Source organism: Aegilops tauschii, chromosome 4 (assembly GCF_002575655.3).
Source record: "Aegilops tauschii subsp. strangulata cultivar AL8/78 chromosome 4, Aet v6.0, whole genome shotgun sequence".
In the NCBI taxonomy this organism is placed as follows: Eukaryota; Viridiplantae; Streptophyta; class Magnoliopsida; order Poales; family Poaceae; genus Aegilops; species Aegilops tauschii.
In genome coordinates, this window is record NC_053038.3 from 445,060,961 (window position 1) to 445,082,691 (window position 21,731).

The window sequence follows — 21,731 nt, forward strand, 5'->3', positions numbered from 1 at the left end:
TCCTTGCATTAGTGCATGCACAGAATACATGAAAGCTGTCCTCGTCCTCCATACCACAAACTAGACACGTTTTGAAAACCTCAAGTGACCTTTTATGTTTATTGCACCATGTGGCCAGTGAGTCCGATGCAAGTCTGCATGCAAATGTTAAAACCTTTGGAGGGGCGCGACAGGACCAGATCGCCTTCCACCCATCACGCTCGTCGGGGCTAGAGCTAGAAGAGGCAATCAGCGGCCCAGCCAGATCCTCTACAGCGAGTCTGTAAGCACTACGAACGGTGAAGATACCGTTTTTTCCGGTGCCCAAGCAATGAAATCTTCCCCTAGCATAGGGGATGGCGTGATCTTGCAAATCTCAATTACGTCAACCAGCATAAAGTACTGTTGGATTCGGCCTAAGTCCCATGTACCATAGTAATCAAGCAGCTCAGAGACCCACCTGAAGCGGCATATTCCTTTGGGAGAAATCAAACCACCAGTAGCTCCACGGACAATCCATCTATCCCGCCATATCCGAACCTTTTCGCCATTGGCAATCCTCCAAACAAGACCCTTTTTCAGCAACTCCAAGCCGTAGCAAATAGCCTGCCAAGAGGGCAAGGGATTACCTAAAAAAATGTGTCTTCAAAGCGACCATTTGGAAACTATTTTGCTTTCAACACCCTTGCACAGAAACTATCAGGGAACATCAAAATGCGCGAGGCGTGCCTAGCCAACAAAGCCTGATTGAAGCTTCTGAAATCCCGAAAACCAAGTCCACCTTGTTTCTTGGACCTTATCATATTGTGCCAAGCTACCCAATGAGTTTTCCGTTTACCTTTTTCGGCCCCCCAATAGTAATTTCTCACCAAGCGGTTCAGATCGTCACAAACTTCGAGAGGGAGCTTATAAACACTCATAATGTAGGTAGGGATAGACTGTGCAGTAGCTTTAATGAGAACTTCCTTCCCGACTTGGGTAGGGTGCCCATCATACGAGAAGAGACGCTTGGTCAACTTCACCTGTAAATTCTGAAATTTACCCTTCGACATCCTTCCATCCCGTGTAGGCAACCCCAAGTATTTCTCCTCAAAACCTGAAGTGGTGACACCCAAAACACCTTTAATATCAGTAATTGTAGTGGCAGGGCAAGAGCTACCAAATAATATTGAGCTCTTAGTAGGGTTCAACAATTGTCTTTTAGCCTTTTCATACACATTCAGAACATTCTTCACATAAAGAGCCTCTTGGCTACGAGCTTTGAAGAACAACAACGTGTCATCAACAAAAAGAAGATGTGAAACACCCGGAGCACGTCTAGTCAATTTCAAAGGTGATATATCTCCAGAAACAATACCCTTGTTAATAAGGGTAGAGAGACCGCCAGCAACGAACAAAAATAAGTATGGGGATAAAGGATCACCTTCTCGTAGCCCACACGACGGTGCAAACGAATCCAAGATGGCTCCATTAAATTTTACGGAATATCTCACCGAGGTAACACAAGACATTATCCAATCCACCCATTAGTGAGCAAAGCCAAGCTTTTGCATCATTTGCTTAAGGTAATTCCAATCAACCCTATCATAAGCTTTAGAGAGATCCAGTTTATATGCACAAAAGCTCTTTGTGGGGTCCTTCTCCTGTTTGATGTGATGAATGCATTCAAAAGCAACCAAAGAATATCTGTAATCATCCGCCCTGGAATGAAGGCACTCTGTGTGGGAGAAATGATGTCATCCAGGACAGGACGTAAACAGTTGACCAAGCATTTTGAGACAACTTTGTAAATTACATTACACAAACTAATGGGCCTGAAATCAGTTATCTTGACAGGGTTTGGGATCTTTGGGATCAAGACAATCACTGTATCATTTACCTCTGGGGGCATAATACCAGTGCGGAAGAATATTTTCACAGCTGTAATAACACCGTCTCTCAAAATATCCCAGTTGCGTTGAAAGAAACGAGCTGGAAACCCGTCGGGTCCCAGGGCCTTCAAGGGGCCAATCTGAAACAAAGCGTCGGAGATCTCCTTCTCTGAGAAAACAGTACACAGTCTCGCGTTAGTTTCTGCATCAATAACTGGGGTGATTAAATCAATAATCGGCGAGGCATCCAGGTTGCTTTTTGCCGAGAAAATGTCCTGAAAATATGATGTGGCTGCATGCTCCATAGTTTGTTTTACAGTATGGACAGTACCATTCAGGTCCTCAATTTTCTTTATCCTGTTTTTCCTAGCCCTCCAAACTGATTTTGCGTGAAAAAAATTTGCATTACGATCACCGTCCTTTAGCCATGTGATTCTTGACCGTTGCATCCACATTAACTCCTCTCTGTACAGAAGTTCATTCATACGGTCAGTGGCTTTGCGAATTTCACACCTGTCAGCGTTCATGAGCATAAGCTCCTCAAGTTGGGTTCGGGATTTTTCAATGTCTCAGGCCACATTACCAAATTTATCTTTACTCCAGGAACACAGTTTCATCATAGTTCCTCTAAGAGCAGCATGTACATCCCCCAATGTGCCTTTCTGACCTGCTTCTTTCCAAGCATCTGCGATGATCTCTTGAATGGCTGGTTTCCTCTCCCACATCACTTCGTACTGCCTCATCCTTGGCTTCGTCGGTTGATCCATCATAAGACCCGCCGATACATGCACAGGGACATGGTCTGAACATGGGGATATTAGGTGCCTAACCATAGTATCATCAAACATGTTACGCCATGCCGGGGTGGCTACGGCTGTGTCCAGCCTCACCTTCACATTTGCATTACCACTTCGCATATTGTCATATGTGTACGGCACACCACTGAACCCGATGTCTGACAATGCACAAGTTTCAAGCATGTCTCGGAACGCCTGCATTTGGGACTGCTGCCTCGGCGTGTTAGAGAAGTGTTCAAAGTCCCACATACACTCGTTAAAGTCTCCGACAACCAGCTGCTACCTCTTGAGCATTGCGTTGGTTTTCCCTTGAAGAGGAAAGGGTGATGCAGCAAAGTAGCGTAAGTATTTCCCTCAGTTTTTGAGAACCAAGGTATCAATCCAGTAGGAGGCTATGCACGAGTCCCTCGCACCTACACAAACAAATAAATCATCGCAACCAACGCGATAAGGGGTTGTCAATCCCTACACGGTCACTTACGAGAGTGAGATCTGATAGATATGATAAGATAATATTTTTGGTATTTTTATGATAAAGATGCAAAGTAAAATAAAAGCAAAATAAAAAGCAACGGAAATAACTAAGTGTTGGAAGATTAATATGATGGAATATAGACCCGAGGGCCATAGGTTTCACTAGTGGCTTCTCTCAAGAGCATAAGTATTTTACGGTGGGTGAAGAAATTACTGTTGAGCAATTGACAGAATTGAGCATAGTTATGAGAATATCTAGGTATGATAATGTATATAGGCATCACGTCTGAGACAAGTAGACCGACTCCTGCCTGCATCTACTACTATTACTCCACACATCGACCGCTATCCAGCATGCATCTAGAGTATTAAGTTCATAAGAGCAGAGTAACGCCTTAAGCAAGATGACATGATGTAGAGGGATAAATTCATGCAATATGATAAACCCCATCTTGTTATCCTCGATGGCAACAATACAATACGTGCCTTGCTGCCCCTACTGTCACTGGGAAGGGACACCGCAAGATTGAACCCAAAGCTAAGCACTTCTCCCATTGCAAGAAAGATCAATCTAGTAGGCCAAACCAAACTGATAATTCGAAGAGACTTGCAAAGATAATCAATCATACATAAAAGAATTCAGAAGATTCAAATATTGTTCATAGATAAACTTGGTCATAAACCCACAATTCATCGGTCTCAACAAACACACCGCAAAAGAAGATTACATCGCATAGATCTCCACAAGAGAGGGGACAACATTGTATTGAGATCCAAAAAGAGAGAAGAAGCCATCTAGCTAATAACTATGGACCCGAAGGTCTGAGGTAAACTACTCACACTTCATCGGAGAGGCTATGGTGTTGATGTAGAAGCCCTCCGTGATCGATGCCCCTTCCGGCGGAGCTCCGGAACAGGCCCCAAGATGGGATCTCGTGGGTACAGAAGGTTGCGGCGGTGGAATTAGGTTTTTGGCTCCGTTTCTGATTGTTTGGGGGTACGTAGGTATATATAGGAGGAAGGAGTACGTCGGTGGAGCAACATGGGGCCCACGAGGGTGGAGGGTGCGCCTGGGGGGTAGGCGCGCCCCCCTACCTCGTGGCTTCCTGGAAGCTTCCTTGACGTAGGGTCCAAGTCTCCTGGATCATGTTCGTTCTGAAAATCACGTTCCCGAAGGTTTCATTCCGTTTGGACTCCGTTTGATATTCTTTTTCTGCGATACTCTGAAATAGGCAAAAAAACAGCAATTCTGGGTTGGGCCTCCGGTTAATAGGTTAGTCCCAAAAATAATATAAAAGTGAATAATAAAGCCCAATCATGTCCAAAACAGAAGATAATATATCATGGAGCAATCAAAAATTATATATACGTTGGAGACGTATCACCAGCCACGGCAAATCGGACTTGGGGCATAAATTTTGCATCAATTCCCACATCAAGTGTCGGTCCTCAACTCTTGGTTCACCATAAACACACGTAAGTCTCCAAGGAGGTTCATCTGGTCCAGATTGCACGTGCGCATCAATGCAGCGCTCATTTGAAAACTGCACATTAACCAACAATGATTCATGCCAGAAGAGGGCAAGCCCTCCGCTATTCCCAATACTGTCCACTCCTTCGTAACCTTGCAAACCAAATCTAGCTCGATGTCTCTTCATTCTTACTGCTGATTGCCTTGTCTCACACAAAAAAACCAGCGTGGGGGAATGCGACTGAACCATAGTCGCCAAATCACGAACTGTCCGGGAGTTCCCCGCCCCCCGGCAGTTCCAACTTAGGAGAGTCATTTGTCCTGGCGGCGTTCCACTTGGGAACCCGCCATTGTGGACATATTTTTTGTTTTGTTTGGATTCTGATCAAGTCTTGATCTCTTTGGTTCTTGTTTTCCAGAAGGGCTGGGTGGCACACTTTGACCAGAATCAATCAAGAGTAGCTGACCTTTAGTATTGCTAGTTGGAGGGGAACCAGCCCCCTTCTCATGTCCTGCACCTCCCCTTTTTCTGCTCTGATCCAAGTCAACAGCAGCTCCTACATTATTGCTTTCATCCAGTTCCATATCCTTTCCATCTGCAGTTGCCGAGGCTGTAGCTTTCGGGGGATCTTCTTCAGTGCGTCTCCCCCGAGCAGCGTTACCCCAAGTTGCACGCAAATATTTGAAAAACATGGCCGACGCCGGATGCACTCCATCACCATGTTATGTATGCAAATGACCAATCATGCCACAAACGGCGCACCAATCTGGAAGCCGTTCATATTTAACCTTGAAAATTTGCCTCTTTCTTTTCCTGACCACCGAGACATGATTTTTCAATTTGTTCCTGACATCCAATATAATCCTTACTCGGTAGAAGTTTCCTGCAACATCTCTTCCTCTGTTATCCAGCGAGCAAAACTCACCAACTGTTCGTGCAAGGGACTGAACAAGGGGTTCAAATCCGTCTGGAAGGTCCTGAATTTGCATCCAAATCTTGAACTTGCATAGATCAATAGACGAAGGCTTTGTGAATCCGTCGTATGGCGCCATGAGTACAGGATTGCCCCGAAAGGACCAAGGGCCGCCCTCCATCACCTTGTCCCAATCGCCAAGGCATGAAAACTGCATCGTGTATAGTTTATCACCCAAAGATCTGAATTTGACATCTTGAGCAAGGTCCCATGTACTGCGCATGTTCTTGTAGAACCAGAAATCCCCAAACTCTTTAGATGTGTGTACTCTCCCGATTGCAAGCCATCGGATGGACTCCTTCACCGGCTCCGGGCATGCATCCTCATAGACGATATCAATCAAATCAGAGTCCTCAATCCCAAGTTGCCGCATCATCTGTTGCAGCTCCTCATCGCACGCCACCGATTCAGATTCTGTGGCCGCCATGGGAGGAAACCCTAGCTTTTGCAAAGCAGGGAGGAGGAAACTCCAGCCGCTTTAGACCCAGGATCCGCCCGCCAAGGCCGGGAAGTGCCGCGAGGGCACCCCTGGATCAGCCCGAGCGTGGGGACTGGGGGACGGCGGCGGAGGAAAGGCTCAACGTCGCGTCGCCGCAGACGAGAGAGGAGACCCTAACACGAGGGGAAAAAACTTTTCCTGGTGAGTAATCTTGTGAATCACTTTGATATGATGACCCAATCTGCAATAGTGGCAAACCAGCCTTTTCATTGTGCATCTGAGGCTGATCATATCGCGTTCAAACACTCTTAACTTCCTATATCTTAATGTCGTTGGCTCATGCAAATTTTCAAACTTTTACGAAATTTTTGTGCATGTTTGGTTTTGTACCGATTCTACACTTGAGGCATGATGGAACTCTGATGTGGGAACGACATAACTAAGGATGAGTACTTCATGGAGGTTTATTTTGACCTAAATGTTAATGATCTGACGTCAGCTCGGAGGTTTTTGAGCAAACGCGTTGCTCGGATGACAAATTCTGTTTTTAGAGCATGGCAAGTTTCACTAGTTCCCTTTGATGCAGCATGTCAATTTTTTTTCTGTGAGGATGGTGAATCCTGAATAAGTTTGAATTTTTTAAACTAACAATTCTCCTTAGTTATGAGTAATTGTCATGTCAAATCCTCAAAAACGCATGACAATTAGTCTACTGCAGCATAGCAAATTCCTGACAATCTTTCTGCGCATCTACAACATGGCAAATCTTTATACAATTACATGGCAAATGTATTTGTTTTAGCATGGCAATTATTAGTCGTTCGTCGGGGGTGGTTTTTGGAGGGAACACTGTCAGATCGTGACATTCGGTCGGGTGACCCCATGAGAGAGCGCCACTACAATATTGGTGCCCTATTTTTAACTCTCGGTTTCTCTGAATTTTCGTAACTCTTGTTTATTTCAGTTTTTTGATATGCTATACTCTAAATTTGTTTAATCAATCAAATCTGATCTAAAGAAAAAGATAAATGCCAGCTGTGAGAAAATGGTTAAAAATATTAATCACACATATCCCTAAAAAAATTTAACATCAGTTTTTTGAACATAAATGTAAGCACTAGGATTTAAACCCTGGTAGGCTGGGGATACCACAATTCTTCTAACCATCCAACCACAGGTTGGTTCGCATATCCCTAAATTTAACAGACATCTAATAGCAGGAACACGAGAAATACGCCGTGCGATTTATTTATACATGATCATGACACTGACAATATCTGCGTATACAAACATACGCGTCGCCGCAGCGTGGTGTGGAGGCCTCGGCGGGCGCTCTAGCCGGACAGGAAGTCCTGCCTCTTGACGCTCTGCAGGTTCGGGCCGGACATCCGGTGCGCCATTATGGCCCCGCCGCTGAGCGGGCCGGCCTGCCACACCGTGTTCTGCTGCGTGGAGTTCCCCGGCAGCGCCACGGTCACGTAGATCGTGTACGCGCCGGCCGCGTACTCCGCGGTGGGCGGCACCGGCACGGCGAACGAGAGGGTGGTGTTGTCCAGGGCGGGGGACGTGGTCCGCAGGATGGTGGTGAGCACGGACACGGCGCCGCCGCCGCCCGGCGAGGCGACGAAGACGTTGCTCCCGGCCATGCCGGCGCCGCCGGGGTTGATGCCCCAGGCGACCCAGCCGGTGGCGTCGGACTGCGCGCGGAACGCGAGCTCGGCGGTGCCGTTCGCCGCGTGGTACGTCCAGTACAGGCTGGCCCCGAGCACGGGCAGGGTGTTGCACCGCGCGAACGACCGGCCCGCAGGGAACGTCGCGTTCTCGCAGCCCTGCTGCTGGGCCGTCGCGCCGGCGGCAAGCAGCAGCACGGCGGTGGCTGCGAGTACGAGGAGGAGCCGCGCCATGGAGCCTCAGCCTTGCTCGTGCCGCGTCGTTGCTTCGTCTCGGCTCTCCTCCGAGCTGGCCGGAGGTGCAAGTGCGGGCCGTGTGGTGGCAGCAAGCGTGAAGGTGGGGAGAGGCTATTTGTAATACGGCCGGCGACGTGAAAGTTGGGATGCCGGAGGTACGTGCAGTGCAGTGCACGGGTGGATGAAAAGCTCCAGAGTTGACGACGGGTTATCTCTTGCGGTTTCAGACCCCTCGGTAGCATCGCAAGCATAACTTCCTCCGCCGTGCCGGTCGTACTTTTCATTTCATCAGACCAGAGGGTAAAATTTGGCGACTCTATACATGAAAACCGACCAAATATCCCCTTTGCGAAGCATCCCATTTTGACTTTGCGCGGGACAGCCACGAGATTTCTACCGTGCGTACGTCGGTGCTGTGGCGAACACAAGACTTTCTCTGGGAAACTGAAGAAATTCACACGTTCTCCGGGAAACACCAGCCGTGGCCGGTGTGCTGCACACGCACGCAGACGCAGTTGCGTGTCCAAAATCTGGGGGACGATCGGCAGATGAATGCCTCGTTACGTCCGTCCGTGCACGCCGTAGCAACCCATTTGTCATCGCTGCAACACGCCGTGACGGGAAGGCTTCGTTGATCCACACACAAGACATGCTGCAGCGTGCCCGTCGTTACGGGCGTCGTTATCGACGGAAGCAAGCTGAGCGTCACACCTACACTTCATCGGTCGCCAATGGCGGTTCAATCAAGCTGCTGCAGGCGCCAGTGCGTACTGTACTCTCGTACAGAAAATAGACCTTTTTTTAGGGTCGAAAATAGACTGCATTGTTGACCAGTGCATACTTAGGAACACAGAATAACCATCAACTTCACTTAACTACCGCATCCCAGATGTGAAACACCTAGTAGACCATGCAACGGTTGCAGAGCATTAATAGATATGGATGTTTAACGTAAGTGTAACCTCAACTCCTCTCTCTCTCTTAATGCATGGGATGTTAGATGAGAATTTATAGTTCTAGTTAAGTTGTACGCTTTCTATGAACGTACGCATCCTGTAAACGGTCACCACCTCTTATGAATAAATACCACGCGGCTCTCACTGTTGGAGAGTAGGAACGGCTTCAACCATTTTAACATGGTATACAGAGCCAACCTCTTCCCTATCATCTACCTATAGAAAAAACATATAGAAACCTCACGCCATGGCCTTCAATTCGGCTGCCGTTGTCCTCAACCTCGGCTCACCTCCGACCGAGAAATTGACAAGGGAGAATTACCTCCTTTGGAAGGCTCAAGTGATGCCGGGTCTGCGTGGTGCGCAGGTCACTGGTCTCCTTGATGGCTCAGACGCCGCACCACCGAAGACGGTGGAAACACAACAGGCGGATAAAACCATGGCCATGGCACCAAATTCCATGTATGCCACATGGATATCGAAGGATCAGCAGGTTCTGAGCTACCTGTTGAATTCTCTCTCTAGAGAAATTCTAGCACAAGTTGTGGGGAAGGAAACCACGTTTGATCTGTGGGCTGCAATCACGACGTTGTTCGCCTCACAGATGCTTTCTCGGGTTACAAACCGGAGGATCGCCATCACCAACACCAAGAAGGGTGCCATGTCAAGCCCCGCCTACATCGCCAAGATGAAAAGCCTAGGTGAAGAACTTGTTGCTGCTGGTCGGCCGGTCTCTGATCCGGAGATGGTTGACTATATCATCGCCGGTCTCGATCGTGACTATGATTCAATCGTTGCAGCAGTCGACGCCATCAAGTCTTCTATATCTGTTGATGATCTCTTCTCACAAATTTCTGCCTTTGATCAAAGGATTCAGATGCTAGGTAACAACACAAATGGAGGCTTCAACACCTCCGCGAACGCAGCCTACAGAAGGCGCGGACAAAGCCGTGGCAGAAGTAATCGCGGCGTGGATTCAGAGGGCGTGGCAGGGGCGGTCGCTCCTCCCTTCTGGTAGAAGTGGCGGTGGGGGCGTTGGCTAATGAGGCCGCTCACATGGACCACTACAGCAACAACCACAATCTCATGACCAATGTCAGATTTGTAAGAACTATCATCCAGGTAGCGTACGAGAATGCTGGTGGCGCTATGAAGAAGATAGCTATCATGAGGAGAAGTGGGCCAATGCGGACACTAACTCCTATGGGGTTGATACAAACTGGTATGCAGATACCGGTGCCACCGACCACATCACAGGAGAACTTGACAAGCTAACAATGCGGGACAAGTACAATGGAAAAGATCAAGTGCACACGACCAATGGTTCTGGTATGGCAATTACTCACATTGGTTATTCAATTGTTAAAACTCCCGTGAAAAATTTACAACTCAATAATATTTTACATGTTCCTGAAGCCTCAAAGAATCTTGTCTCCGTTCATCGTTTTACACTTGATAACCATGTTCTTATAGAATTTCACCCTTATTTCTTTTTGATTGAGGATCTGGTGACAAGGAAAATAATTCTTAGAGGAAACTGCGTGGGAAGCCTCTATCCACTCATCTCATCGTCATCATGGTCAAATAAGCAAGTCTTTGTTGTCACCAAGCCATCCTCGGCAAAGTGGCATAGTCGCTTGGGTCATCCATCCTCGGTTATTGTTCAGCATGTTCTTAGCAAAAATAAACTTCCTCATTCTCATGAGTCTAGTGTTGAGTCAGTTTGTGATCCTTGCCAACAAGCTAAAAGTCATCAGCTACCATACCCTGTTTCTACCAATATTTCCACTGCCCCCTTGCAACTTGTATTTTCAGATGTTTGGGGGCCAGCCCCTACCTCAGTTGGTAGACATTCGTATTATGTGAGCTTTATTGATGACTATAGCAAATTTACTTGGATTTATCTTCTCAAAAGATGATCTGATGTGTTCCAAGTTTTCACTAATTTTCAAAATCTTGTCGAACGGAAAATGGACTCTAAAATGATTGCTATGCAAACTGATTGGGAGGTGAGTATGAGAAGCTCAATTCCTTCTTTCAGAAAATTGGTATTTCTCACCATGTATCTTGCACACATGCGCACCAACAAAATGGATCCGCTGAAAGAAAACATCGCCACATTGTTGAAGTAGGTCTAGCCTTGCTAGCCAATGCATCTATGCCACTCAAATTTTGGGATAAAACTTTTTTGACTGCCACATACCTCATTAATTTGCTACCCAGCAAAGTCATCAAGTTTGAGACTCCAATCACACATCTTTTGAGCATTACACCAGATTATAATTCCCTTCGTGTCTGCGCATGCTGGCCAAATCTTAGACCCTATAACACACACAAACTCGCGTTTCGTTCCAAACAATGTGTGTTTCTAGGATATAGTCCTATTCATAAGGGTGTCAAATGCCTAGATGTATCTACAGGTAGAGTTTATATCTCCCGAGATGTTGTGTTTGATGAGTCTGGTTTTCCTTTCAAATCCCTTCATCCAAACGCCGGAGCACTTCTTCGCAAAGAAATTCTACTCCTTCCACCTAATCTCCGGAGTTTTGATCACGGGGGTGACAATTGTACTGACCAATGTGATAACTCTGCTATTTCTAGACCTGTTATTGTGCCTATGCAGGTCTCTGAAGAAAACAATCACAATGATCAAAATCCGAAGGAAATTGGAGCAATATTTCATGTGGCAGAAGAAAACGAAGTAGGCGCAGAACATGAGGGAGATCCGGCGGCGCCTACCACGCCATCTGCCTTAGATCGTGCAGGGGGATCCGTCCTAGATCACGCGCCTACACCTGTCAGGCAATATCAGCTGTCCAACCCATGTACATCTACGCCATCACGTGGATCCCCGTCCCCCGATACATCAGGCGCCAGCTCTGGAGCAAAAGTGTCTACACATACAAATTGCTCGACAGGATCTTCTATGGCAAGCCCTACTGCACCATCTATGTGCAAACACAACTGGCAGCTATTTCTCATGTCAAGACTCGACTGCAGGTATAAGAAATCCGAAGATAAGAAAAGATGGTACTATACCATGGGGTATGTTGTGTATTGCAGGAGAGCCAGCAAAACTGAATGATGCACTTGAAGATCCGAGATGGGAGAAAGCAATGGATGAAGAATATTCTGCACTTATGAGAAACAAAACTTGGCATCTTGTGCCTGATCAAAGAGGTAAAAACATCATTGACTGCAAGTGGGTATATAGAATCAAGAAGAAAGCATATGGTTCTATTGACAGGTATAAAACTCGTCTAGTTGCAAAAGGTTTTAAGCAACGATATGGTATAGACTATGAAGATACTTTTAGTCATGTTGTAAAAGCCGAAACTATAAGACTTGTGCTAGCTATTGTTGTATCCAGAGGATGGAGTATGAGACAGCTAGATGTGCAGAATGCGTTTTTGCATGGTGTTCTGGAAGAGGAGGTTTACATGAGGCAACCACCAGGATATGAGGACAAGAAAATACCCGATTACATGTGCAAGCTTGATAAAGCTCTTTATGGTCTGAAACAAGCACCTAGAGCATGGACTCCAGGTTGAGCTCACAGTTAAAATATCTTGGTTTTGCTGCATCCAAAGCTGACACTTCATTGTTCATTTATAACAAAGCAAACATTGTTATCTTTGTGCTTATATATGTCGATGACATCGTAGTTGCAAGCTCTTCACAAAGTGCCACTGATGCTCTTCTGAATGATTTGAGTTCTGAATTTGCCTTGAAGGATCTTGGAGATTTGCACTTCTTCCTAGGTATTGAGGTTAAAAAGATTCAAGATGGCATAGTACTGAAACAAGAGAAATATGCTACTGAACTTCTAGCCCGCATTGGGATGAAGGATTGTAAGTTTTCACCCACACCTTTATCTTCTTCAGAAAAACTTTCAGCATACGAAGGAGAACTACTTAAGGAAGAAGAAAGTACAAAATATAGAAGTGTCGTTGGAGCCTTACAGTACTTGACTCTCACACGGCCTAACATATCATTTGTTGTTAATAAGGTTTTTCAATATCTGCATGCACCTACCACACACTGGACAGCTGTCAAAAGAATTGTACGCTATGTGCATACTGTGAATTTGGGACTTCAAATCAGATGCTCAAATTCCACACTTGTGAGTGCCTTCTCTGATGCTGATTGGGCAGGTTGCAGTGATGACAGAAAGTCTACTAAAGGTTTTGCAGTATTTTTTGGCTCTAACCTTATTTCTTGGAGTGCTAGGAAACAGGCAACAGTATCAAGATCAAGTACAGAAGCTGAGTATAAATCCTTAGCTAATGCCACCGCTGAAATTATTTGGCTAGAATCCCTGCTTGGAGAATTGGGAATTAAGCAAAGTCGTATCTGTGTCTATGGTGTGATAATTTGGGAGCCACATATTTGTCTGCTAACCCTGTCTTTCATACCAGAACAAAACATACTAAAATTGACTTTCATTTTGTACGAGAAAGGGTTGCAGAAAAGAAACTGGAGATACGATTCATTCCATCCAAGGATCAAGTGGCAGATGGCTTCACTAAAGCTCTTTCGGTCAAACCATTTGGCGAATTTCGAAATAATCTTAATATAGGATAGTTGAGATTAAAGGAGGGTGTTAATAGATATGGGTGTTTAACCATTTGGCAAATTTTGAAATAATCTTAATATAGGATAGTTGAGATTAAAGGAGGGTGTTAACAGATCTAGGTGTTTAACGTAAGTGTAACCTCAACTCCCCCCCCCCCCCCCCCCCCCTCTCTCTCTCTCTCTCTCTCTCTTTTAATACATGGGATGCTAGATGAAAATTTATAGTCTTAGTTAAGTCGTACGCTTCCTATGAACATACGCATCCTGTAAACGGTCACCATCTCTTATGAATAAATACCACGCGGCTCTCACTGTTGGAGAGTAGCAACGCTTCAACCATTTTAACAAAGCAGATACAGCCATCAAGCAAAATTTTCCACGACATCTTATCTTCCCGGTAAACAAAATCTATCCTTGACATATCATCAACAAAGCAAGCCCACGCCACGAAACGCGGCGACAAAAAACACCCGGCTGAAAAAGCAAACAATCTAGATTTTCGACATTATCCAAAAGCAAAATTTACATAACGCTAGGAGCTAGCTAGGTTTCCTGAGCATATCTCACTCTCTCCCTCCTAATGCTGCTGTCTAGTGCTTCTTAGGCTTGGCGACCAAGGCCTGGCAGCATGAGGCGAAAGCATCGGAAGCATCGAGGATTGGGGGGAGAGTGAAGGGGGGGAGGACGCCCGCGCCATTGTCGTGTGCAAAGGTCAAGGCGTTCCCAGTGAGGGTGTGCGCCATCGCGGTCTGCTGCTTGTTGAGCCCCTCCATGATGCATGAGAATGCTGCGAAGGTGGCGCAGTTCTGAAGCAGCGCTTGTGGTGTACCTGGATTCAGACAAACAAGCGTGTAAGAAAACCATGCCACCAAAGCCTCAACAATTTAACAAAATGATAGTGGTTGATATTAATAATCATAGCCGATTAAAGGTAGTAGCCTTGGGTAGCAAATGCAGATATGATCTTGACTAAACAAAATCATGCTTGAAATATCCTTTTTCAGTGCAAACTTCCTCTTTCGTTAGAACAACTGACGACTGCCGCCTAGAGTTCCTTAAGACACTTGAATACTACACTTGTTGAAATGTCATGACTGTCATGAGGCCCATGACTCAGAAGCACATGTGCCAGTAAAGCAACAGAGAGATGCAGTGTGAACAGAGTAGGTATGCGTAATGCATAAGATGGTGTTTAGCACATCACCAACTTAACTATATTACCACCACTAAATTACCCTGATTAAACACATGCGCAGTCCAGTTTAATTGGACTGCAAGATGTGAAGTCCTTAACAGCATCTCGAAAAAATTCAAGGGCTTGGTCAGTTAAATGAACTCTTTGCATTCTTGCCCAGTGGCTGCAGGACTCCATTAACAAGCGAGACAGGCGGTGAGCGCCTTTTACTGTTAAAATTATAGATGGTGCTTCTTTTTATCATGCAAAGAATAAGGCTCCTGAGTTTAGTAAATTTCTTACAAGTGATATGGGGCTTCTTGTAAATTAATTTACTTGAAATTCTAAAATGATAATCAGTAATTCAGTCTTGTATTTCTAGACAAACTTCAGTGTACGTTCGTACTCGGATTATCTAAATAAGTATGATAACAATATATAGCATGAACTGGATGCACAGCTGAAATTAAACTTCATCACTCAATGGATAAATTAACACAGTCGGATAATAAACTACTAACCTAATTATAACATGTTCAAAGTGTTGATTACAAAGGGCCATCCCAGAATCCATGCATAGGAGCTTACCAGTTCGTATTGACAGAAATGACATTTTTAGATAATCTCTTTTTTAGGTATTCCAGCAACAAGGATAACAATACAGAGTGTCCCCTAAAAAATAAATAACAATACAAAGTAACTTGGTGACCGGAAATTGAAGACAAAGCCAAAATTTGCTTGCAATTACTACCAATTATTTCACAACATTATGCAGTACCACAGAATATCACATCACAACTTCTTCATACTATTCTAAACAATGTCAAGCACAATAGTAAGTAAACTGTGAACGTGTTGTTGGTTCAATGTGAATGTACCTGGAAAACTCAAAGCAAGACCTGTGCAACAACCAGCAATGCCGGAATTGATGACTGCAAAAGGAACATGTTAGTTCATACTATGTATCCAACTCCCAAGGTGTTAATAAAAAGCTGACCACTGAACAGATACACATACTATCATCTTTCCCACGCAGCTTCCTCAACAAGCACAAAACCAAACTCTGGACGCCAGAAAGAACTGCAAAACTCTGGTCCAAGAAGTTTATACCATGAGCAAGCTTTTTATGAAAATGACAGGGCAATTTCCTAGTTAAGAATATGCACACAGAGGTGAACACTAACTTTGGCAGAAGACCCTGCATTGCCGAGTGAGCCCTTCAAACCCTTCTTAGATAGCAAACCTTGTCCTGAAAACAGAATCCGATATGCAGTATAAGGATTTTGTGTGAGGAAGTTAAACCGGGTGTCACAGGTGTTGTTAGTGACAACATGTATACCAGTAGTGCTTCCGTTATGCTAACACAATAAGGATCAAAATCAAGATTTAATGAATACAAGGAATTGGACTATTGGAGATTAAATGAATACAAGGAATTGAAGATTAAATGAATACAGGAATTGTATCAAATGTGGACAATCTTATACTCTTAGGCTAGCTAGAACTGGGTGTAAAACCTACCAAATTCCGTATAATCAAGTTTCTAATAAGAACTTTTTTTCACTATTTAAGAAGAACTGAACACCGATAATAGAAATTCACGAAAGTACCCACGACAGAATCAAAGAAAGCATCACCGCAGAGCAGAGTAATCCGGAAAAGGATAAGGTGGGGAGGGGGGACGGGGACGGAGGATATTACCATATCCAAAGATAGATCCGACGAAGGCGCCGCCGGCGAAGTCCCCGGCGGACCGGAGGACGCACACGGCTGGACCGGCAGCTAGAGGCGGCAGGGACAGGGACGAGCCCCCCTCGGCGGGGTTGGTGCCCACGTCGCCGTCCGACTCGTTCTCGCTCCTCGCCGCCATGTCCGCCCTCTCTGCGAGTTTCGTTATCGTTTCCTGTTTCGTTCGCCCAGGCCCAGGGTTGGAGTATAGGACGGGACTCCAGCCTCTCTCTGGTGAGCGGGTCCCGCTGCCAGTCCCTCCAAGGTTGGGTAGGCCGGCCGGCCGGCCGGCTTTACAAGCCCAATCGAACAGCAATATTAAACAAGCCCAATCGTAGCGCAGGACATAGAAATCGTCCACTTGCACAAATCGTCCGTTGCAGAGGTGCCCTTTAAACAGTTCTTCCGACTTTTTTTTTTAATTCTAGGGTAAATTGTGAAACTCTTTTTTTTTAACTCTCTTTCAATATTTTGTACTTGAACTTTGAAACTTTTTTGCCACATTCGCTTATACAAATCGTTTAGTACATTCAATCATGCACGTTCAACAAAAACAAAAAGAATTCACCCATAAGGCTATCTGAACTCCGCAAACGCAAAAGACGAGCACCGTGAAATGCTTCAAACAAAGTGTCCCGTGTCGTGTCATTGACGATGCATATACCATCTACAGTTCCTGCAAATTACCGCGACCTGTTCCATTTGCCCCAATGGCAATTTGTACCGAACTTGCAATGTTTCGTCTCAAAACATCAGGCGCCACCTCAACTGCTCAGCAATCCAACACAGGGTTCTTCATATTATTGCTATATATCTCTGTGCGCAATCGGCCCAAGCAGTTGTTGGCAGATGAAGGCAGTACTCATTACATTAAGTATGCCAAATAGCGCACACAATTAGCTTCTATCAGTTGGTGAAGACCAGCCACTGATTGCATGTCTACTGCAACACATCTTGGGGCATATAATCACAGATGTCACCAACTTCCTATGGTCAAAGGGGAGCTTAATGGGAGTTCAGCTGCAGGCGCCTCCAGTGTCACCTGAGAGATAGAGATAATGAGCCCGATCAAGGAAAGATGGAGCAGTAAGTATTGACTACTGCCGTTGCAATAGGCTAATATGTTTTTATACGTGTGAAACATTTTTAGTGAAAAATCTATAGTATGCTAAGATAGTATTTGCAAAAATCCATACCTCCTTAAAAACTGCACTATGGGAAGCATCCTTGAAGCCCTGAGTGCAGACCACAGAACATACAATTATGATCAGTAATCAGAAACAAGCGAGGAAAGGGGGGGAGAACGGTGGGTTTATCTGCTCACCAATTTCCTGAAGAGCTTTAACGATGCAGTATTTGAGTCACTAATTTTTGCTCTGAAAGTGTGAATTCCGTATTTCTCTACTGCAAACGACATCATCATTAAGGTCACTTCTTGACCTAGTCCCTTTCCACGGCTGCAACATGAAGCAACGGAAGTATGGAACCATGAGTAACATAACTAAACACCATCAGTCCATTACAATCTCATTTCAAAACAATCTGCTAAACTCTATATTATGGATAAGTACTGCAGTAATAATGGTAGAGGTAAAGCAACTGCGAATTATGTTGTATTCGTTAACAATTTAATTACTTTATAACAAACACTGGTATCATGTCAAGGGCTTTCATGATCATCAGTGTTTGGGCAATACAGAGGTTAAAGATTCGCAGGTAAACAAAACGGACCGAGAGAAAACATAATTCTAGAGAATTATTAAATAGTACCATATTGATGAAATTTCCTATGAGTGCAGTTGGTGAAAAAGTATCAGTGTATCACACTACTGATAATTCAATGGATAATAAGTTGAGTGGTCGCAATTGTTACCAGTTTAAGCTAAAACAAATACTTAGGACATACAGAATTCAATGTGATGCCCAAATTGGACTATCAAAGTCTACTGGCTGTCAGAATGGACAGAACATGCATGTAATTTCCCATGAGTCAAAAATAATGAAATATAGAACATATATCTAAGGTGATGAGAAGAGGTACTAAACCAATACTAAAAAGATGGTACCTCTTTTGTTCAGCTATCATAATCTCTATCTCTGCAAGTTCCAAATCATCAGGGTCATTCATATAGATGTTGACATCGCCAATCATAGCTGCAACGGATTAGGAAGAGCATTAGCACTAGCAGGACCTGTCAAGCTGCTGAATATGAAATCAACAAAAAATTAATTAATCAGTCATACATAGATGTTTCAATAGGGCAGCACTGGATTGTCTGGAGGAGGAGGAACCTTGTTTGCACTAAACCAATCTATTCCTAGGAGATTCTTGTACATTGGTCGGAATTCTGACGTTATGAACATATACTAGTAATGAAGGCTGAAGGACAGGGCAAGTGAGCTACAAAAGCTAGAGGAAGAGAACAGTCCTGTCTTAACTGTTGTACGCATACAACAATGATCTAGAGTTAGATCACTAAATCAACATCAGGATCCTAAAACACTATAGTAGAGATGTGAATTCAAATTTTAACTTGAAAACTACATTTGCACCCTATAAATACTGGTAGTGAAACTTCTGTAAATTCATTTGAGTTGCTTTCTGTGTCAACTAGAGATATAAAGTTTATATATAACTAACTGACATCAAATACACAGTTCGATGATCATGTATTGTTTTCTACCTGTCAAATGTGTATTATCTTTCATCTCTATGTTCTAGCAACTCTGGCATATAATTGAAGGACTGAACAGGCATTCCTCCTTCCCTTATCCATGTTCCAACTGGAAGATCTGGGTACTCTCCACCCCGCTTGACAGCTGAGGCCTCCTCCTCCCAACACCGTTGCATAACTCTAACACGCTACTGTTGGCCCATTTGATTGCTCGAACATTAAATTTCATTTTCCCAAACCGTTCCTCTTTTGAGGAAACGCATTCCGTAATGGCCTACACATTCCATCTCATCTTACTACAGAGAAGAACTAAAGGTGCAGAAATGGCATGGTTTTGTGTTGGTATTCTAAATATTCAAGCATCAGTCAATCTACGCTTACACCAGAAGCCACAACATCCTCCTCGAAACATGTATGCAAAATTGCAACCAGAATCGTACCAGATCCATGTAAACTCTGATTCCCGATTCATGATCATGGACTGAACTAAGCAAGTTAAAACATTTACTAAAAGCAACGTGCAGAAGAGAGTAGCAAACCTTCCGTGTGAGGGTTCCCGACCACGAAGTCTCCCTCGATCAACTCCTTATCCAGCACTATGAAAGTATGTTCTGCAACGAAACAAATGTCACTGAATCAGTCACAGCATGTCAGCTCACCACCAAATCGAGGCAAACTAGAGGGAGGAGATCGGGGGAAGCAGCGAGGGGGCAGGAGCCGAACTGAGAGGGTCGAGGGTCCAGGAGCGGTGGACCTCGAACTCCTGGGCGAGGGAGAGCGGCTCCGACGCGGTGGCCTCCAGCAGCGCCGGGTCCTGCATCCACTCGTGGTACCGCGGGACGTGCTCCCGCAGGTACGGCACCAGCACCGCACGCTCCCCCACCGCGTACCAGCTTCCCTTCCGACCCCGCCCGTCGTCCTCCCCGCCCACGGCCGCAGCAGCCGCCGCCGCCGCCTCCATTGCAGCCGCAGGGTTTCAATTTCGGCCCACGGTTTTCTAAGGGGAAAAGAAAACTTTTGCCCCACGGTCCACGGAACAGCGGGTCACCGTGTCAAACTGCTTTGCCCTCAGTGACTCATCACTGAGTACGCCACCAGGCAGGGAAAACGTACTCTGTTCTGTAAACGTACAAGGAGAAATTCGGAACTGAAGCAGTGGAAACTTCATGGCGTCACGCAGATCAGATGGGTCTCTGATTCGTTAGCAAGCATAGGGACTGAATGACTAAACAGCATGCGTATTGACAATTGGACATGGGGAAGGGGTGATCGAGAAAACTCAGATGAGTCGGGGGTATAAATATAGGCATGACTAGTCTATTTGTAACCAGGAAGGAAGAACCCTACATACATATAGCTAGCGAACAACAGTCAAAAGTCAGTCATTGTGTCTGGACATGTGCAGAGCAAGTGACTAGTGCAAAATGAACTGGGATGCTGGGAAGCCTTTTTATTTGCGACGTTGTCCAGAACTATAGTGAGCTGCTAATGATGTGAACGTCGATAGTCCTGACTTGCTAGTTGTGAGGTCACGCATAAAATGACAATTAAGAAAGAGGTGAAGTCAAGAAGTATCTGAGTCTCTATGGATAAACTCTTCTGCTTAGGAGACACACAAATTTCAATTCGTTAAGGTTCTTGGGTCGGGTGGCAAGAAATACTCTCTTGTTTCTGTCTACTAGAACTTGCAAAAATCTACATTTGGATCAAACAATTCAGAGTGCCTTGTAGGAGAGTGGAGGATTCACGAAGGCTTAGGCAGGAGCCCCTCCATGATATAGTCCTTGGTTCTATGTGTTCTCTTCAAAATAAACTATACTTGCTTTTTTACTTCTCATAAAAAAATGAATTTAGGCGATTCACTTTGTTTTCTACAACCTATTTGACATCGTCTACCATGGCTACAACATATTGGGCAAAGCATTAGCACTAGCACAAGCAGCTGGATGCAGTCGTAGTAAAGAATCATCAACAAGGGTGTTCTAGTGCGTTGGCCCGCTTACTAATAGGCAAGAGGGGACCCTTTCTCGCCCAGCCCTACCTACATCAGTGAAGCTGGAACCGAGGAAGACAATGTTCAACACACATGAGACAAAATGAAGGTATGGGACGAGGACCTGACAAGCTGCTGGATATGAAATGAAAGGTAAGCTTAAACATTTCATCTCATCTAACTGACCACGGAGAAGAATTAAAGGTAGAAACATGACTTATTTTTTGTTGGTATTCTGAACATTCGAGTTTTAGTCAATCTCCGCTTACACCAGAAGCCAATCTATTTCATATATGTTGACATCGCCAACCATAGTTGTAGCGGATTGGGCAGAGCGTCGACATTAGCACAAGCAGAATCCTGGCAAGCTGCCGGATATGAAATCAAAGGTAAGCCTAAACATTTCATCTAATCTGGCCACAAAGAAGTATTAAAGGTACAAAAATGACATGGTTTTGTGTTGGTATTCTAAACATTCGAGTTTTAGTCAATCAACGCTTACAACAGAAGCCACCCTATTTCATATAGATGTTGTGAAGGAAATATGCCCTAGAGGCAATAATAAAGTTGTTATTTTATATTTCCTTAATCATGATAAAGGTTTATTATTCATGCTAGAATTGTATTGATCGAAAACTTAAATACATGTGTGAATACATAAACAAATACCGAGTCCCTAGTGAGCCTCTACTAGACTAGCTCGTTGATCAAAGATAGT

The 21,731-nt window shown here is 44.8% G+C and overlaps 5 protein-coding genes across 5 annotated transcripts; all 5 read right to left on the reverse strand.

Annotated features, from left to right (window-relative positions):
- Positions 1 to 2,419: 2,419 nt before the first annotated feature.
- On the reverse strand, positions 2,420 to 2,848 carry LOC141021949 (uncharacterized). Its single transcript, XM_073497809.1, has one exon. The coding sequence runs from the start codon at positions 2,846 to 2,848 to the stop codon at positions 2,420 to 2,422; it is 429 nt and encodes a 142-aa protein (XP_073353910.1).
- Positions 2,849 to 5,315: 2,467 nt separating this feature from the next.
- LOC109764685 (uncharacterized) lies at positions 5,316 to 5,993 on the reverse strand. Its single transcript, XM_020323479.1, has one exon. The coding sequence runs from the start codon at positions 5,991 to 5,993 to the stop codon at positions 5,316 to 5,318; it is 678 nt and encodes a 225-aa protein (XP_020179068.1).
- Positions 5,994 to 7,080: 1,087 nt separating this feature from the next.
- LOC109764696 (cytochrome b561 and DOMON domain-containing protein At4g12980-like) lies at positions 7,081 to 8,174 on the reverse strand. Its single transcript, XM_020323491.2, has one exon. The coding sequence runs from the start codon at positions 7,907 to 7,909 to the stop codon at positions 7,340 to 7,342; it is 570 nt and encodes a 189-aa protein (XP_020179080.1). The 5' UTR covers positions 7,910 to 8,174; the 3' UTR covers positions 7,081 to 7,339.
- Positions 8,175 to 13,797: 5,623 nt separating this feature from the next.
- On the reverse strand, positions 13,798 to 16,599 carry LOC109764674 (chloroplastic import inner membrane translocase subunit TIM22-2). Its single transcript, XM_020323469.4, has 5 exons — positions 16,319 to 16,599; positions 15,802 to 15,866; positions 15,635 to 15,707; positions 15,496 to 15,549; positions 13,798 to 14,272 (listed from the first exon to the last, which is right to left on the reverse strand). The coding sequence occupies exons 1-5, from the start codon at positions 16,485 to 16,487 to the stop codon at positions 14,034 to 14,036; spliced, it is 600 nt and encodes a 199-aa protein (XP_020179058.1). The 5' UTR covers positions 16,488 to 16,599; the 3' UTR covers positions 13,798 to 14,033.
- A 215-nt stretch (positions 16,600 to 16,814) lies between these two features.
- Positions 16,815 to 20,086, reverse strand: LOC109764666 (GCN5-related N-acetyltransferase 9). The gene is made up of 6 exons (XM_020323463.4): positions 19,744 to 20,086; positions 19,560 to 19,631; positions 18,412 to 18,499; positions 17,670 to 17,802; positions 17,542 to 17,580; positions 16,815 to 17,387 (listed from the first exon to the last, which is right to left on the reverse strand). Exons 1-6 carry the CDS (start codon positions 19,979 to 19,981, stop codon positions 17,322 to 17,324), a joined length of 636 nt encoding a protein of 211 aa, XP_020179052.1. The 5' UTR covers positions 19,982 to 20,086; the 3' UTR covers positions 16,815 to 17,321.
- Between the last annotated feature and the right edge of the window lie 1,645 nt (positions 20,087 to 21,731).

Coding starts and splice junctions, on each gene's coding strand:
- LOC109764666 (XM_020323463.4), bottom strand. CDS start 19,981: ATGGAGGCGGCGGCGGCGGCTGCTGCGGCCGTGGGCGGGGAGGACGAC. Junction 18,500..19,559: donor CGGGAACCCTCACACGGAAG/GTTTGCTACTCT, acceptor AATCCGTTGCAG/CTATGATTGGCGATGTCAAC. Junction 17,803..18,411: donor ATGATAGCTGAACAAAAGAG/GTACCATCTTTT, acceptor TTCATGTTGCAG/CCGTGGAAAGGGACTAGGTC.
- LOC109764674 (XM_020323469.4), bottom strand. CDS start 16,487: ATGGCGGCGAGGAGCGAGAACGAGTCGGACGGCGACGTGGGCACCAAC. Junction 15,708..15,801: donor ATGCAGGGTCTTCTGCCAAA/GTTAGTGTTCAC, acceptor TTCTTGGACCAG/AGTTTTGCAGTTCTTTCTGG. Junction 15,550..15,634: donor GCTGCGTGGGAAAGATGATA/GTATGTGTATCT, acceptor TTCCTTTTGCAG/TCATCAATTCCGGCATTGCT.
- LOC141021949 (XM_073497809.1), bottom strand. CDS start 2,848: ATGCAGGCGTTCCGAGACATGCTTGAAACTTGTGCATTGTCAGACATC.
- LOC109764685 (XM_020323479.1), bottom strand. CDS start 5,993: ATGGCGGCCACAGAATCTGAATCGGTGGCGTGCGATGAGGAGCTGCAA.
- LOC109764696 (XM_020323491.2), bottom strand. CDS start 7,909: ATGGCGCGGCTCCTCCTCGTACTCGCAGCCACCGCCGTGCTGCTGCTT.